Below are 14,454 nucleotides of genomic sequence, written 5' to 3' on the forward strand. Positions count from 1 at the left end.
AGTCTTCTCCCTATATCTTGCACGTACTTTTTGCTGATGATTGATAGTTGTACATGGAGTACAATCTAGAGGAGGCATGGTAGCTTTAGTGGGTGTCAGATTCCAATTGTGAGCAGGCTGGACAATGCCTTAATTTGGCAAAGATCAAGAGTTGTATACCAGGCCAAACTTGTTGCAAGGAGAGAAATTTGTTGAGCAAGGGGTTTACGTGGAATGTGTGGAAAAACCTGGGATTTACTTGAGTTCGTGGTGTATGTTCTTGGGGTTGGAGGAGTCTTGTTTGGGTCAAACAACTTCTTTTGAAACGGCGACTCTATCAAAAGGGCGACTCTATCAGTGTATTTCAAAGTCGGTGGTTTCCTCAAGTTGGAAACCCTTACTGTGATGTTAATCGTGATACTGGTCGTCAGATTCAATGGAATGTTCCCCTCTTATTGGTGGTGGTATATCCTCCAGAAATCATCCCAAATGTCGGACTTGGGGGAGCTGCTGTCCCTTTACTCAGCCAAGGGGGCCGTGCTTTGGTCTCGCTCCAATGATCGGAAATGTTTACTTCGTAAAGCTTGTCTAGTTGAACAAACAAGTAAAAAATCAGCTCGATCGGACATCATTAAGTGTCTAATCAAAATCTTTTTGTCTTGAAAAGAATGGATCTGAAACGCTGGATCAAATCTATCAGAACCCATTATTGGCAAGTTATATGTGTTCCGATCAGGCACTTATTGATATCCAATCAAATTGATTTTTCGTGTACTTATTCAACTCGACGAACTCTATGAAATAAACGTTTTCGATTATCGGAGCAAGACCGGAGCGGGGCCCCCTCGGCTGGAACAGCACGCTGCTGAGGGACAGCAGCTCCCCCCAGTCCCCAAATGTCATAGCTTATAGAATATAGGGTTTGCCCGTGCCTTCAAGCACGGTCCGAATATTGGCATTTAAGAAATCGTCTTGGCTCGAAACTCATTTTTTTAGCAAGCTTCAATTGTCTGTATTTAAAGGCACGATGAAAGATATCAAGACCAATTTAACCAATGAAATGTTACTATTGAACATGACAAAATCCTTTTCCATATTCCTCTTCTCAACTACAGTAAATGAGCTTAAAATCAATGAAATCAGACATATAGTTTAGCAAGTGCGTAACCAAATTAATCATGAACGAAACAGACAACACATAATACTAAAAATGTTCAGCTAAATTTCTTTTATAATTTTCCATGATCACTCAGACAAAATTTCCTTTCGGCCAGTATTTCTCTCACTTTTGCTTACTTTGTAACAACCTAAAAAATAAGGTAAATAAATTAGAGATGTTTCACAATTTCCAACCTCTTCATTTGAAAAACACATACAACAAGAATGGAATTATATGAGGATTTAAGCAACACATACAAATGATGTGAATATAGTCCCTCAATCGCAAACCTAGGACTCTCCATTTTTTGGGATCATGCTTGGGGACAATGAGATTGGTCTCTCGGAGTTTAGGTGAGTAAGTTGGCTGAAGCAGGTACTAAAAACTTCACAACTACTGATATCTCCAATTCCAAATAGATTCGGCATTCAAATATGACTGGCATCATAGAAATTAATAATTGAACCAAAATTATTTATAGTAACTATTGGGTTTCCTCGGGGAATTGCCGGCGGCGGTTTGCCGAGAAAACTAAGGTCAAAGAGCAGCCATGAACCTAAACATAAAAGAAAAGAAGGGGGCAAAATAAATAATGCTACCTGTTAACTCCCTTCATCGTCGACTTCTAGTGTGGTGTGAAATCAGCGAGATGGAGGAGGGTTTGTGGTTTTGTGGTTTTGAGAGGAGAGGGAGTGTAACAACTCCGATTTTCATCGAATAAAAATCTCGTTGTTATTTTAAATTACTTATTTTCTCTTGAGTGGCTATATAATTTCTTATTTATTTTCGTAATTGTTAGATTTTGGTCATTTGTTAACTCTCGACTAGAAATCCTATTTGACCAATTTAGTTAGTTTCTAAACAACTAGTTGATAGAACCAAACTAACCTAGTTACTAGATGAACCTTTTGAACCGTTTCACCATTACCCATTGGTCAATAGAAGTTAGGATAATCTTTGTCCATTGGACAATAGGCCTTCTATTAAAATATGTGAATTAGTATGAATATAATATTATATATGTTTTAAACACATGTGCAAGTACATTTATTCTTTGTTTATTGGGTATTCTTCCACCCCTCTATTATCCTTTGGTTATTAACCACTAGGGAAACTATTACCCATTGGGTAATAGCACTAATCTTCCAACAAGGTACAAGATTTTATTTAAATAATCAAGATTTGGATTTCCATGTACTTTTATGCATTAAAATATTGGGGTATATCTAAACCCTAGATTTCTAAAGTATTTTATTGATTAAACTAGTACTTGTACTCTATTATTATTTAATGTGGAGAATCCTAGCCTTTTTATTTAATTGAGGTACTTGGTACCACACATATATTTAAATATAAGGCATTTGTTCACATGCTTTGAAGGACATTTTGGTTATTTTAATATAAAACTTTTCTTATTATTTTTGTCCATTGGACAATAAATACTAGGGGTTTTATTATCCATTGGGTAATAGGGTTATTCTTTCAACTAGTACTAGGGTTTAATAAACTAGTCATTTTTCCTAATTTCCACGTGACATGGTACCTATATTATATTATGTAGGTACTTTTGGATTTCAAAGCCTAAGATTCCTTAGGTACCTTGGTATTTTTTTATTGGGGTTTTGAACCCAATTGGATTAATTTAATGGGGAGATGATCTCCCTAGATTACATAAGTACCTATGTATATATAATATGTGTACTTGGATGACTAAGTAATGACTTAGTACACATATGCTTATTTATTTATTTAATGAGAAAATCTTGGCTTTAAAATCTCTTTGATTCAAAGTACCAAAAGTACATAATATTTTTTTTATGTCTTTCTTGTACATAATAGTGTGTGTGTGTGTGTGTGTGTGTGTGTGTACTTGTGCAAGAGAGGAGAGGAGGGAGAGAGAGAGAGGAGAGGCCGAGAGAGAGAGGGGAGAGAGAGAGAGAGAGAGTTGGCCGAGAGAGAGGAGGGAGAGAGAAGAGAGAGAGAAGAGAAAGAGGAGATTTGGGTTGTACCACCATGATCTTCTTACATCTTTCAAATCCTTGGCCATATATTCTTCCTAGCCAAGATCTATCATTTCATTGTCCTTCTATAATTATTTAAACACCAAATTTTGTACAACCTAGCCTTCCCTCCATCAAATCTTCCAAGATCAAATCCAAGGTACAAATCCTAGCCATGTAAGCCTAGGGTTGGCCTTTGATCTTTCAAAGATTTCATGACAAGTGTAAAAAATTGAGGTATGGAGAGAGAGGGGGGCCGGCCTTAGAGAGAGAGAGAGAGCTCAAGTTTTGGTAATAAATAGAGCCATTCCCATGCCATTCAACTCATACCTTTTCATTCTTCAACTTCTCTCTCTAGAAATTCTTTGTTCTTCTTGTTCTTGAGTTTTTCTTGTGTTCTTCAAGAAACTCATCTAAAGCCGCCACTAAGCCGCCACTTGACCACCCTTCGATCCAAAAAGTTTAAGTAGTTTAGTTAAGATCAAGTTTCGAGAGAAACCTTCTCTTTCGAAGCTATCGGAAGACCACCGTAGGAAGTTACTCCGTCCGACCACCGATTGCCGTCCGTAAGCCGTTACTACCGCCAAGAAGTAAGGTAGGATCTCCTTATCTTCCATCCCAAGTAGGAAGTAGGTTATCTTTATTTACTTTCCATCTCAAGTATAACGTATGTTATTTTGATCTCCAAGAAAGAACGGTTTTTCGAAAGTTAAAACTTTACTATTTGCATTGAAGTATTCGTATTTTGATATTTCGAGGAGTTTGAAATGGTATACATGAATTGATTGTATTACTTGTGGTATATTATGGAGTTGGATGATCTTGTTAGATTACAATGAATGATTCATGCTTACTTTTGTCCTACCGCGGAGTCTTTGCATGGAATCGAGACACGAGAACCGAGAAAATAAAAACATGGCACATAGGATGTGGTTAATGAAAGGAAATGTATTCCGAGGAAGGAAATATTTTTGAAACTACATTATGACCGATTTTGGTGCATAATGTGAGTTGTGTGTGTGTGTGCTAATGGAAACCCAGTGCGGCAGAACCATTGTGAGGATACTCGGGAGACCAGCGCGGCGGAACTGAGGTTGGGTGTGTGGCTTGGTTATCCGCGGTACGGAGCCAATGCAAATTGTGTGCCAATGGGAACCCGGCACGGCGGAACCATTGTGAGGATACTCGGGAACCCGGCGTGGCGGAACCGAGGTTGGGTGTGTTAAACAAATGATTTTGAAAAATGTTGATTTGTATATGAAAATGGAGACACGGTCTACGATGAGTTGCGTAGGAGAAACTCGGAGAATCTTGGACACCAAACGATAGTTATATAGCGATTGCGGATGTGTTATTGATATTGTCTTTTGTAGCTGTGTATACACGTATCATGTGAAAATCGATGTTTTATTATAACCTATTGTTTGTAAGTTAAGATAGGTGGGTATGGATTTTTCTATTGAGCTTTCGTAGCTCATAGTGTTACCTTTGGTGACCCTGACATATTATATCGGTGGCGACACTGGTATAATGTGTCAGACTTTGTAGATGATCAAGGTGAGTAGTACACTTTGGAGGCCTTTGGAGCTGAAGAGCTGGCTCAGATGGAGGAGCAGGCGGAGCTGTAGTTAGGAACCTTAGTTCCCTTCCTTTGTGTAATAAAAGTACTCTCATGAGAGTTATGATGTAATAATGAGCCAGACTCACTTTGTTTTTGTAATAAAATGTCTTCTTTAACGTACCCAAAAATTCGGGGCGTTACAGGGAGGGAGGGAGAGAGAGAGAGAGAGAGAGAGAGAGAGAGAGAGGAATATAACGCTATTTGTACCATATTTCATCGCCTGTCGATGATCGATCGAAAAGTGGCAATTATGAGAATGCTTCATATTTTATTATTTTTAGTATTGGTATTTGTATTTGTATTTTTAATAACATGTACAAGACACTTGACGTATCTCTATTTACTTGGAGGTTAAAAAGACACATGGCATTGTCCTATACACTTGGCGGTTGTAAAGAACACTTAGCATACTCCTACACACTTTGATGTTAGTGGGAAGTTATTTGGACAAGTGGAAGCAAAGGAGAATAAAGAGTATTGAAGAAGTTAGGAAGTTATTTCCTGTGCATTTTGTTTTCCTATAATTAGCCTTTTTAGGCCTCATTATAAAGAACGCACAAACAACGCCAACAGGACCGGGAGACCCTGCCAAGCAAGGGTGCTTGGCAAGGGTGCGGAGCGCATCTCGGCAGTCCAAATGTGTTTTGGACGGCCCGAATGCAAAGGTACCGAGCGGATTTAAAAAAAAAGAAAAGGAAAAGGAAAAAGATGTTTTGATCCGGGCCGTTGATTCCGAGATAAACGGTCGAATTGGCCGCTCGGTAGGGGTGCCGCTCGGCAGAATCCTCTGGTCCACGCCAACAGGCCTTTATCTTTTCTTTTCTAGGAGTAGTTATAACTTGTAATTGTTCACTTGATTATCTTAATCGATTGTTCTTCTATTTTGGAGATTAATAAAGTCCATTTTGTTAGTCTTCTTCCACAATCCATCCACTTCATTGTTTGTTTTCAAAGAAATCCTGAAAACGATAAGGAACCAAACTCCACTTTCCACATCCACATTCCAGCAAATCATAATTCAGTTTCTCCGTCGATTTCCCGTCGATTCGGTAGAAATTAGAAAATTAAGTAACAAACGTGCAATTAGGTTTTTTTTTTTTTTTTTTTTTCTTTTTTCACGGTAGTTTTTGTTTTTGAGAGGAGAGTTTTTGATCAAATGAGGGATTCCCATCTTTCTGTCGTTAGATTGGGTTGGAGAGATAAGGGTCGTTGGATTTATGTAGCATATAAGATTCAAAAACCGTTTTCCTTTATTATATAAATATAAATATTTCTAGATTTGTGCTTGCTGATGAGCTTTACTTTGAACATACTAAAGATGGGTTTTCTTTTTCTTTGGGGAATGGTACGGGCTTTAAATCTTCCTCTATTTTTTAGTATGTTCTTAGTTCGTGTACTAGTTGGAGTATAATCTACTATGACAGCTTGTTTGGATGGGATAGATGACCCCTGATTTGTGAGCCGGCCGGATTTGGAATCCGGCTTCTCCTCATCTCCGATGTTTGGGTATGAAAACTAAAAGGGGGATTTGAGGTCTTCCCCGATTTCATCTCCAGGTGTTCCCGGATTTGGTAACGACAGGGGGTACCTTATCGTTAGTGAAGCGGGCTGAAGCGGACTGGCATTTTGACCATTTTGCCCTTGCCTCTTCGAATCTATCCCGCATGTATACTCCTCTGTAGACCAGACCACAGAGAGAGAGAGAGAGAGAGAGAGAGAGGGGACTGGTGACTCCATCTCGACCTACTCGATCGATCTGTGCAAAACAAGAGAGAGAGAGAGAGAGAGAGAGAGAGAGAGAGAGAGAGAGAGAGAGAGCTGAAAAACAGATGAGGGGTGATGATTGGCGGAGGACGGAGGCAAAGGACGGGGCCGTGCGTGGGTGAATCCAGTGGTCAGTGGATGGGGTTGTGCGAGGGTGAATGGGGCTAGGGAATGGGTTTGGTATACCATCGGTATACATATACATACATATATAAAAATGACTTTTAAATTGCAATTATTGTAAATATATATAATAAGTATAATAAATACAATTTTGGGGTTTTGAAATCAGGGGCTATGATAATTATATGCATTTAATTGTATTTTAAACATTAAATTTATACACAAGGGCAATTAAGTCATTTGACACATTATCCCATCATATCCAACTCCCAAGTCCCCATTCTCAAACAATCATCCAAACACCTTATTACAAATCCACCATTCTTAACATATTACTCCTCATTACATATCCACCTTCAAATCCACCCTCATTCGATATCCACCCAAAACAAATCCTCCATCCAAACGGGCAGTGAGTGTGTTAGTTAAGGGTGATCTGTGCTGTTGTAGCGGCTGCCCATACTCTTTTCTAAGAGCATTCACATTGTGATAATCAAATGGGTTTGGATAATCAAACTTAACAACAATGTTCAAAAAACACCCCACATTGTAATAAGGAAAGTTACAAGCCTTTTAGCAAATAACCAAATTTCACCCATTCCATAATCAAATTTAACAACTTTTACCAATAACCAAAACTCAATAACCAAACTCAAAACTCAATAACTCAAAACATCACATATTAGAATCGTCTCATCGAGACGAATAATTTGGTATGCTCGGATGCATGATTGAAATTCGTTTGCGATAGGACAAATGTGCATTGTGTATTGTGAGAGGATTTTTTGGTTAGGAATGCAAAAATAACCAATGTGGAGGTAGATGTTGTTAAGTTTGATTATGAACTAAATGAATAATCAAATACTGACGTGACACATTTTGATTATTGATTTTGATTATTACCATTGCGGATGCTCTAGCCTCTAAGGCAGCAGCTTTGTATGGATGTTTATGTTAGGATGTATTTTTATGTAACTACAAAAAAGAAAAGGAAAAGGAAAGAAGTGGTCGTTAATTACAGAACTTGAAAAGAATCTTTCAGAAAGAGTCTTTTATAAAGGGGCAAATAAAAAAAAAAAAATACAAGATGGAAGAAGAAATTGGAAACATTTTTTGTTTTTTGTTTAAAAAAGAGGGTTATTAGGATTGGTCAGTATCAGTTAGGGGGTGTTCGGACAAATAAGCTAAAGTGGCTTATTTTTTGTCCTTATTCAAATTTTTTTCGTATCACTTGGTTTATCCTCATTTTTTTGGGAATTATTGCATCTTCATGACGAGAGGAATCTAAAAAGTATAAAATTTTGATCGAAATCCAATATTTTTTGAATAAAGACGAAAAAATGGCTTATTGGCTTATTTTTGTTTTTAAATGGGTTTGTTTGGCTTATTTTTAGCGGAAAAGCCAATGGCTTTTTTAACCGAACAGGGCCTAAATGTGAAGTTAACAATCCTAGCTTGTCGCTGTTATAGCATAGGATAAAGCATTTGACTAAGGCCATCCACAATGGTATAACCAAAAATGGATAACCAAAAGTTGACACATCAGCTTTTGATTATTCATTTAAGAGGTTGTTAAGCTTACCAATGTTGAGGTTCACAATGGTCGCTTCTAGTCCATAACCAAAATAAGGGGTCCACAGCCTAAAATTGGTTATCCAAAGCTTAAAAATGCTTTTGATTATTGAAAAATGTTGCTAGTTTTGGTTATCCAAAACCTAAAATTTGATTATTTTTAAGGATGTTGCTAAGTTTGATTATACCATTGTGAGTCATCTTTTGCACAAACATTGTTAACTTTAAAAACAATTGACATTTGATTATACCACTGTGGATGGCCTAAGGCTGCGTTCCGGAAAAGGAAATAAGTATTTATTTTTTAAAAAGGTATTTCAAGCTCAAAAATTATGTGTTTACGTAAATAATTTTCCTATCAATATGGATCTTGTTTGATAGATCTCATTGAGATTTTTTATACTGTGAAAAAAAAATTGAAAAAAAAAATTTCATTCATATTATTTTTAAATTTGAAAATATGAAATAAGTACTTATTTTTTAAGAAGGTGTTTTGAAACGGAGCCTAATAGTACTATAGCATATATTAGTCGTAGTAGTAATAATTAGTTAGAGTCGGGGTGGGGGTTGGGCGTCGCATTGATCTCTACGGCACCGAAGACGACGTTTTCCGATCATTTTCATACACCAGCTGTGTGGGTAGCAAAAAGTACTAGACACCACAACCAACCCAAACCCAACCACACCCACATCCACTCCCCACCACCACCAACCTTCCTTCCTTCACCCTCTTCTCATCTTCTACTACTACTACTACACATCCTCAATCGTTGATGCTAATTACCACCAACCTTCTTATTACTACTACTACTACTACTATCTCTTTGAAACCCTTCCTTCTTTTTGTCTTAATTTCTATACATATCGGGAAATAGATCAAAAGAAAATCTAAATTAATGAAGGAAGAAGAGCAGCAACCACCTGTCCACCACCTCCTGCTCCACCACCACCGACGACGGGTCGCTGCTTTGGCTGGCAAGAAATTCACCAAACACACGGTCTGCTTTATTCTCCTCCTCCTCCTCTCTTACTCCTTGGGATATATTTCCGCTCCATCTCATCAATATCCCAATTACTCTTCACCCCACTCTCCCTCCTCTTCTTCTCAACCAAGACATATTAATATTCCCCAAAGCAACCAAAAAAACACCTCCACCCCCGCAACCGCCGACGACAACAACAACAACAACAACGACCACTACCGTTTCACGACTCAGTGTGCCGACCCAGTTCCCTCCAAACTCGTCCGCCAAACAATTCTCGACAGAGTATTCAATGGCACTTCCCCTTACGAAGATTTCCCCCCGGAGCATGCTAGCCCTCTCCTACGCCCAAGGAGAATCAAAGGCTGGGGCTCAACCGGCGCTGTATTCGAGAACCTAATCCGCAAAGTCCAACCCAGGACCATACTTGAGGTTGGCACGTTCTTGGGGGCGTCAGCGATTCACATGGCGGAGTTGGCGAGGGGACTGGGACTGGAGACTCAGATAGTGTGTCTGGACGACTTCCGTGGGTGGCCCGGTTTTCGTGACCGGTTCAGGGACATAAAGATGGTGAACGGAGACGTGTTGCTTCTGTACCAGTTCATGCAGAACGTGGTTCACGAGAAGGCCAGTGAGTCGGTAGTATTTGTTCCGTTCTCGAGCGGGTCGGGTCTGGAGAAACTGTGTGAGTGGGGTGTGTTCGGGGACCTAATTGCGGTGGATGCAGGTCACGACTTTCACTCGGCCTGGTCGGATATAAACCGGGCTTACAAACTACTAACACCCGGTGGAGTCATATTTGGGCATGATTACTTCACTTCTGCCGACCATAACGGAGTTAGAAGAGCTGTGGATTTGTTTGCCCGAGTCAATAGACTCCAAATCCAAATCGACGGCCAACACTGGGTCATTCATCATTCCTCTTAATTAATTAGGCTTGATCAATTTCAATATTCAACGTGCATTATTAACGGATGCTGCAGCCTGCCACAGAGCCAGCCTCCTCTTATACTAAAATATATATAAATAAAAAAATTGAAGCTTTGCTTACGTTTTAATCTAGATAAACGTAACAAATAAACTTGAGGCTCAGTTGTTTACTCAAGACATACTATACGCGTATTCAATTTTCTTTGTACCGTATGTCTATGTAAAAGTTTTGTAGGAATGTGCACATTATGTAATACAGTAGTAGTAGTAGTAAATAAATACAGAAGATTAATGTAGTACTTGAATTACCGAGAGAGAGATTTTTGGACGTCTTTCCTTTTGTTGTTTTGTTTTATGCTTGAGTGGATTCTAATTCAGGCCATTTCAATTATTTTGTCTGGGGCCGTGGATGATCGATCCTACCAAATTCCAATACAGTAATGAGTGTGATGAAAAATTATCACTGTAGTGGTATTATATTAACAGAAGATCAGAGACATTTTCCTTCGTCAACTCCTTCGATCTGCATGGTGGTTGGTTGGTTGGTTGGTGCATCATATCATACTAGTATAGTAGTATTAATTAGTCCACTAGTACTAGTATATAAACGCGAGGATATGGAGGTGATCTCGTTTTGATGCACTTATTTTTTATTTTTGTAAGTGCGGAATAAGTTATACATAAAAGTAATACAATGTATATTCGTTTTGAGAAAGCAACCGTGCGAGCATCTCCAACAGGAGATGCCAAAGCTGATGTGGCATCTCTAACGGTCACTTTTGACATAAATGGATAATCCAACAGATATACCTTCACTCATGCCAAAGCCGAGGTGGCTTTTATACCTCTCACTCTCATGTCAATTTTGACAGCTACCTCTCAACTTGTCAATTTTAAAAAACATACCTTTGGAAGTTCAAAAACTTATCGTTGAAGTTCAAGAAAGAATTCTGTCGTTTGAATTTTTTTTTTCCCTCTTTAAGTTTGAGCTCTAATTTTTTGAACGGGTTGGAGAGGGAGAGCTAGCTTGATGTCAGAATATCACATAAGCCTTCAAAAAAAAATTGACATCCCCAATTTGACATCTCCTGTTGGAGATGCTCTTACGTACAGTTTTTTTTTTTTGGTCAGAAACAAACTAGTGTAGATTAAACAATACGAATAAGTTTGGGATATCTAATCCCTACAAATTTGCTGAAATTGAAAAGACAAAACGATGGAATGACAGAAAAAGAAATAAATCCAAGCAGCAGATTGAGAGCATTCTTCACCAAGATGTCCGCACAAATATTAGCTTCTCTGAAATCATGTTTGAGCTTTACTGCCAGAAGCAACGTCATGAGATACCTGCAATCGAATATCAAAGCGCTCAACGGTACGGGTGAGAACTTGGAAGATTTTGATCTTGTATGGAATTCACTGCCATACACGCTCTTACGTACAGTTGATGCTAGTGTAAGAGAAATTCGATCCTCCTCATTTTCCTTTCTGAAAGTTGGCTACTCCCCTGCGATTCTTCTCGATTGTTTACTACTGGCGTTAATTGATGAAAAGGAAGCAAACTTGCTTCCTGCTTTCTTTCTTTTCCTTTTTTTTTTTGGCTCCAGTTCTCTTAATTTGACAAAGGAAGAGGGGTAAAAAAAAAAAATGTAACCAAAAAAAAAAAAGAGGTATTGAGATCCCCACCAGATCATGTATAATAACATCATACGTACTATCATGGAATGAAATGCAAGAAAATGGCAGGACATGCCTGCCCAACCAAAATTGTGGCAGTTAATGATGTCAAATTGGGACGATGTATGTGAGCTCGAGGAGAATGGACAATCGCTCCATGTTCTTCTCCGTGATCAAGTCCTTTGGACCAAAAGGTGAGCTTCCAGCCAAAGACCCTCCCGATTGGCAATTGTAAAGTCATAAATCTATCTGGCTTGTAGCATGCCTAGATAGACCGTCAAGCAGTCCATCCAACTTAGAACGGCTCGATAAACTGTCAAGCAGTCTATACGGGTTGTAGATTGATTCGAAGGACCGCCAAGCAATCCATCCGTCTTGCAAATTTGTTACTTTGTCGCCACCTAAATAAAGTCACCAGAGATTTGGAGGAACCTCAGGAAATCAGTTGCTAATAGACTTTTGTGCTCCCAATGGTCTCCTGGCAGTAAAGTTTTTGAGTCTCAGTGAACGTTTTTTTACTTTGGGTCTGTTATTGACTGATCAGTTGTGTTGTTGCTCCTAAGTGAGTTGTAGTCCTCTGTTTCTAGCTTGCTTTCTTTGTATTGCTTTGTCCTGGGGTATGCCCGGCCCTTTGCACCTGTAAGTGGTTTTGTTTCTATACAACTTTAACTTACCCCAGGAAAAAAAACAAAAACTCACCAAGGGTATTTGGTGATGATATGTTTTTCTCTTTATCTTTTCCTTAAATAGTTTGATATGATTTTGACATACATTTATATGGAGATAAAATGGGTTAATTGGGTATCAATCCACCGTAGTAATTCTTTTTTCCTCAATAGAAATGTGTTCCAAAATCATATCAAATGATAGCCAATCAACGTAATTTTTTGTGTGATTAATGTTCATAACGAGATCCAAAAAATAAATGGCTCCAATCATCAAAGTGGGTTTGGAGATGACCCATAGATGGGCTTTAACAAGACATTCCTATCCATTTCTTGGACCAGAGAGTGTAGGCAGGCAATCAAGTCAATTGATTATGATACTCTGAGATCATTTGCGGGTGGCGTGTTATACATTAGGGTGCGTTTGGTTGGATGGAATGGAATGTGAATAGGAATGGAATTAAGAATGGAATAGAATTGGAAGAATTGAAAATGGAATAATCATTCTCATGTTTGTTTTTGCTTAGGAATAGTCATTCTCATCTCCAATGTAATAGTGTGGCAATAGCAATTTTTGGAGTGACAATAGTAATTTTCGGAGTGGCAATAGCATTTTTCGGAGTGTCAGTAGTAATTTTGGGTGTGACAATAGTGAATGTTGAAGTGGCACTAGTAATTTTGGTGTGACAAATAAATGGAATAACAATTATTTAGTTTTTTAGATGGAATGACAATTCCTTTACCAAGGTGAATAGTAATTCTATTTGGAATCATCATTCAATTATTTAATGGTGAACCAAACATTGGAATAAGTAACTCATTGGAATGACTATTTCATTCCAACCTTGATTCCATCCAACCAAACATACCCTTAGTGTAGTTAGGGCTATGTGGTAGGAACTAGCAAATGGATGTGTGCTAATTAGTGTACGTAGTAGGGATATGTGCTAAGAGTGCAAATTAAAAGCCTATTTGGATGCGGGATTAGGTTTGGAGGTGTTATGTAAGAAGGGAGGATTAAATAGTAAGGGATATTAGTTAATAAATGATGACCCACATTGATGTGATGTTCATAGAGGGGATATTAAATAATAGGTTGTTTGGATGAGGTATTAGAGAATGAGGATTAAATAATACTTTGTTTGGATGGAGGATTAATAGGGGTGTATAAGGAAGGGTGGATGATGTGAAATGGGTACTTCGGGGTGGGAAAGGGGGATTAGGAGGGATAGATTCGTCCGAAAAGAGGGGGATTTGGGGGGATTCCACAGCAACTGGTCAAAGGTAGCCCATCGCCAACACCTCCTCAGGCGGTATTAGGTGGTGTAGTGGAACACGGGGTGAAAGGAATACCCCCTCCACTTTTGACTGCCAAATGGGGTAGAAGGGTGGGTCCCAGGTGTTAAAAGGGGGAATAACACAACACTCATTTACAATACCCCATCCAAACAGGCCATAATAGATGTTTGTTTTAAGTGCGTTATGGTTGTGATATCCCATATGCTAGCTAGAGCTTGCTATTTTATATGTACTGGAGCATCTCTAACGGCATGCTATAGCTATATTATAACATGAAGCTCTAAATCCCTTCTTCAATTGTGAGGTAAAATACATGCCATTTTTACCTTATAACTATTTTTTGTGCCAAATATAACATAAGATATAGCTAGCTATTGTTATAATTTAGCAGGCTCATTTATTTTTACTCTCTCATTATGAGACCTAGAAATGAAAATTCATATCGACATTTTGTGAATAGAAAAGAAGAAACAGCATGTGCAACATTGGAGCAACATTGCTACAATGTAGCAAATTGACGCTATTCATCGCTACTGTATATTATAACAATAGCTACCATTAATAGCACGCCTACCATTGAAGACGTTCTTAGGCCCCGTTTTGGAACTGAAAATAAGTACTTATTTTTTAAGAAGGCAATTTCAAACTCAAAAATAATGTGTTTACGCAAATAATTTTTCTA

General features: G+C 38.4%; 1 protein-coding gene across 1 annotated transcript; it reads left to right on the forward strand.

Moving 5' to 3' along the window:
* Positions 1-8,793: 8,793 nt before the first annotated feature.
* LOC131334844 (uncharacterized) lies at positions 8,794-10,427 on the forward strand. The gene has a single exon (XM_058370136.1). It carries the CDS (start codon positions 9,115-9,117, stop codon positions 10,126-10,128), a length of 1,014 nt encoding a protein of 337 aa, XP_058226119.1. The 5' UTR covers positions 8,794-9,114; the 3' UTR covers positions 10,129-10,427.
* Positions 10,428-14,454: the final 4,027 nt, after the last annotated feature.

This window comes from Rhododendron vialii, chromosome 7a (assembly GCF_030253575.1).
Source record: "Rhododendron vialii isolate Sample 1 chromosome 7a, ASM3025357v1".
Classification (NCBI taxonomy): Eukaryota; Viridiplantae; Streptophyta; class Magnoliopsida; order Ericales; family Ericaceae; genus Rhododendron; species Rhododendron vialii.

Bases quoted from the DNA above. Each gene is read 5' to 3' on its own strand.
- LOC131334844 (XM_058370136.1), top strand. From the start codon at position 9,115: ATGAAGGAAGAAGAGCAGCAACCACCTGTCCACCACCTCCTGCTCCAC.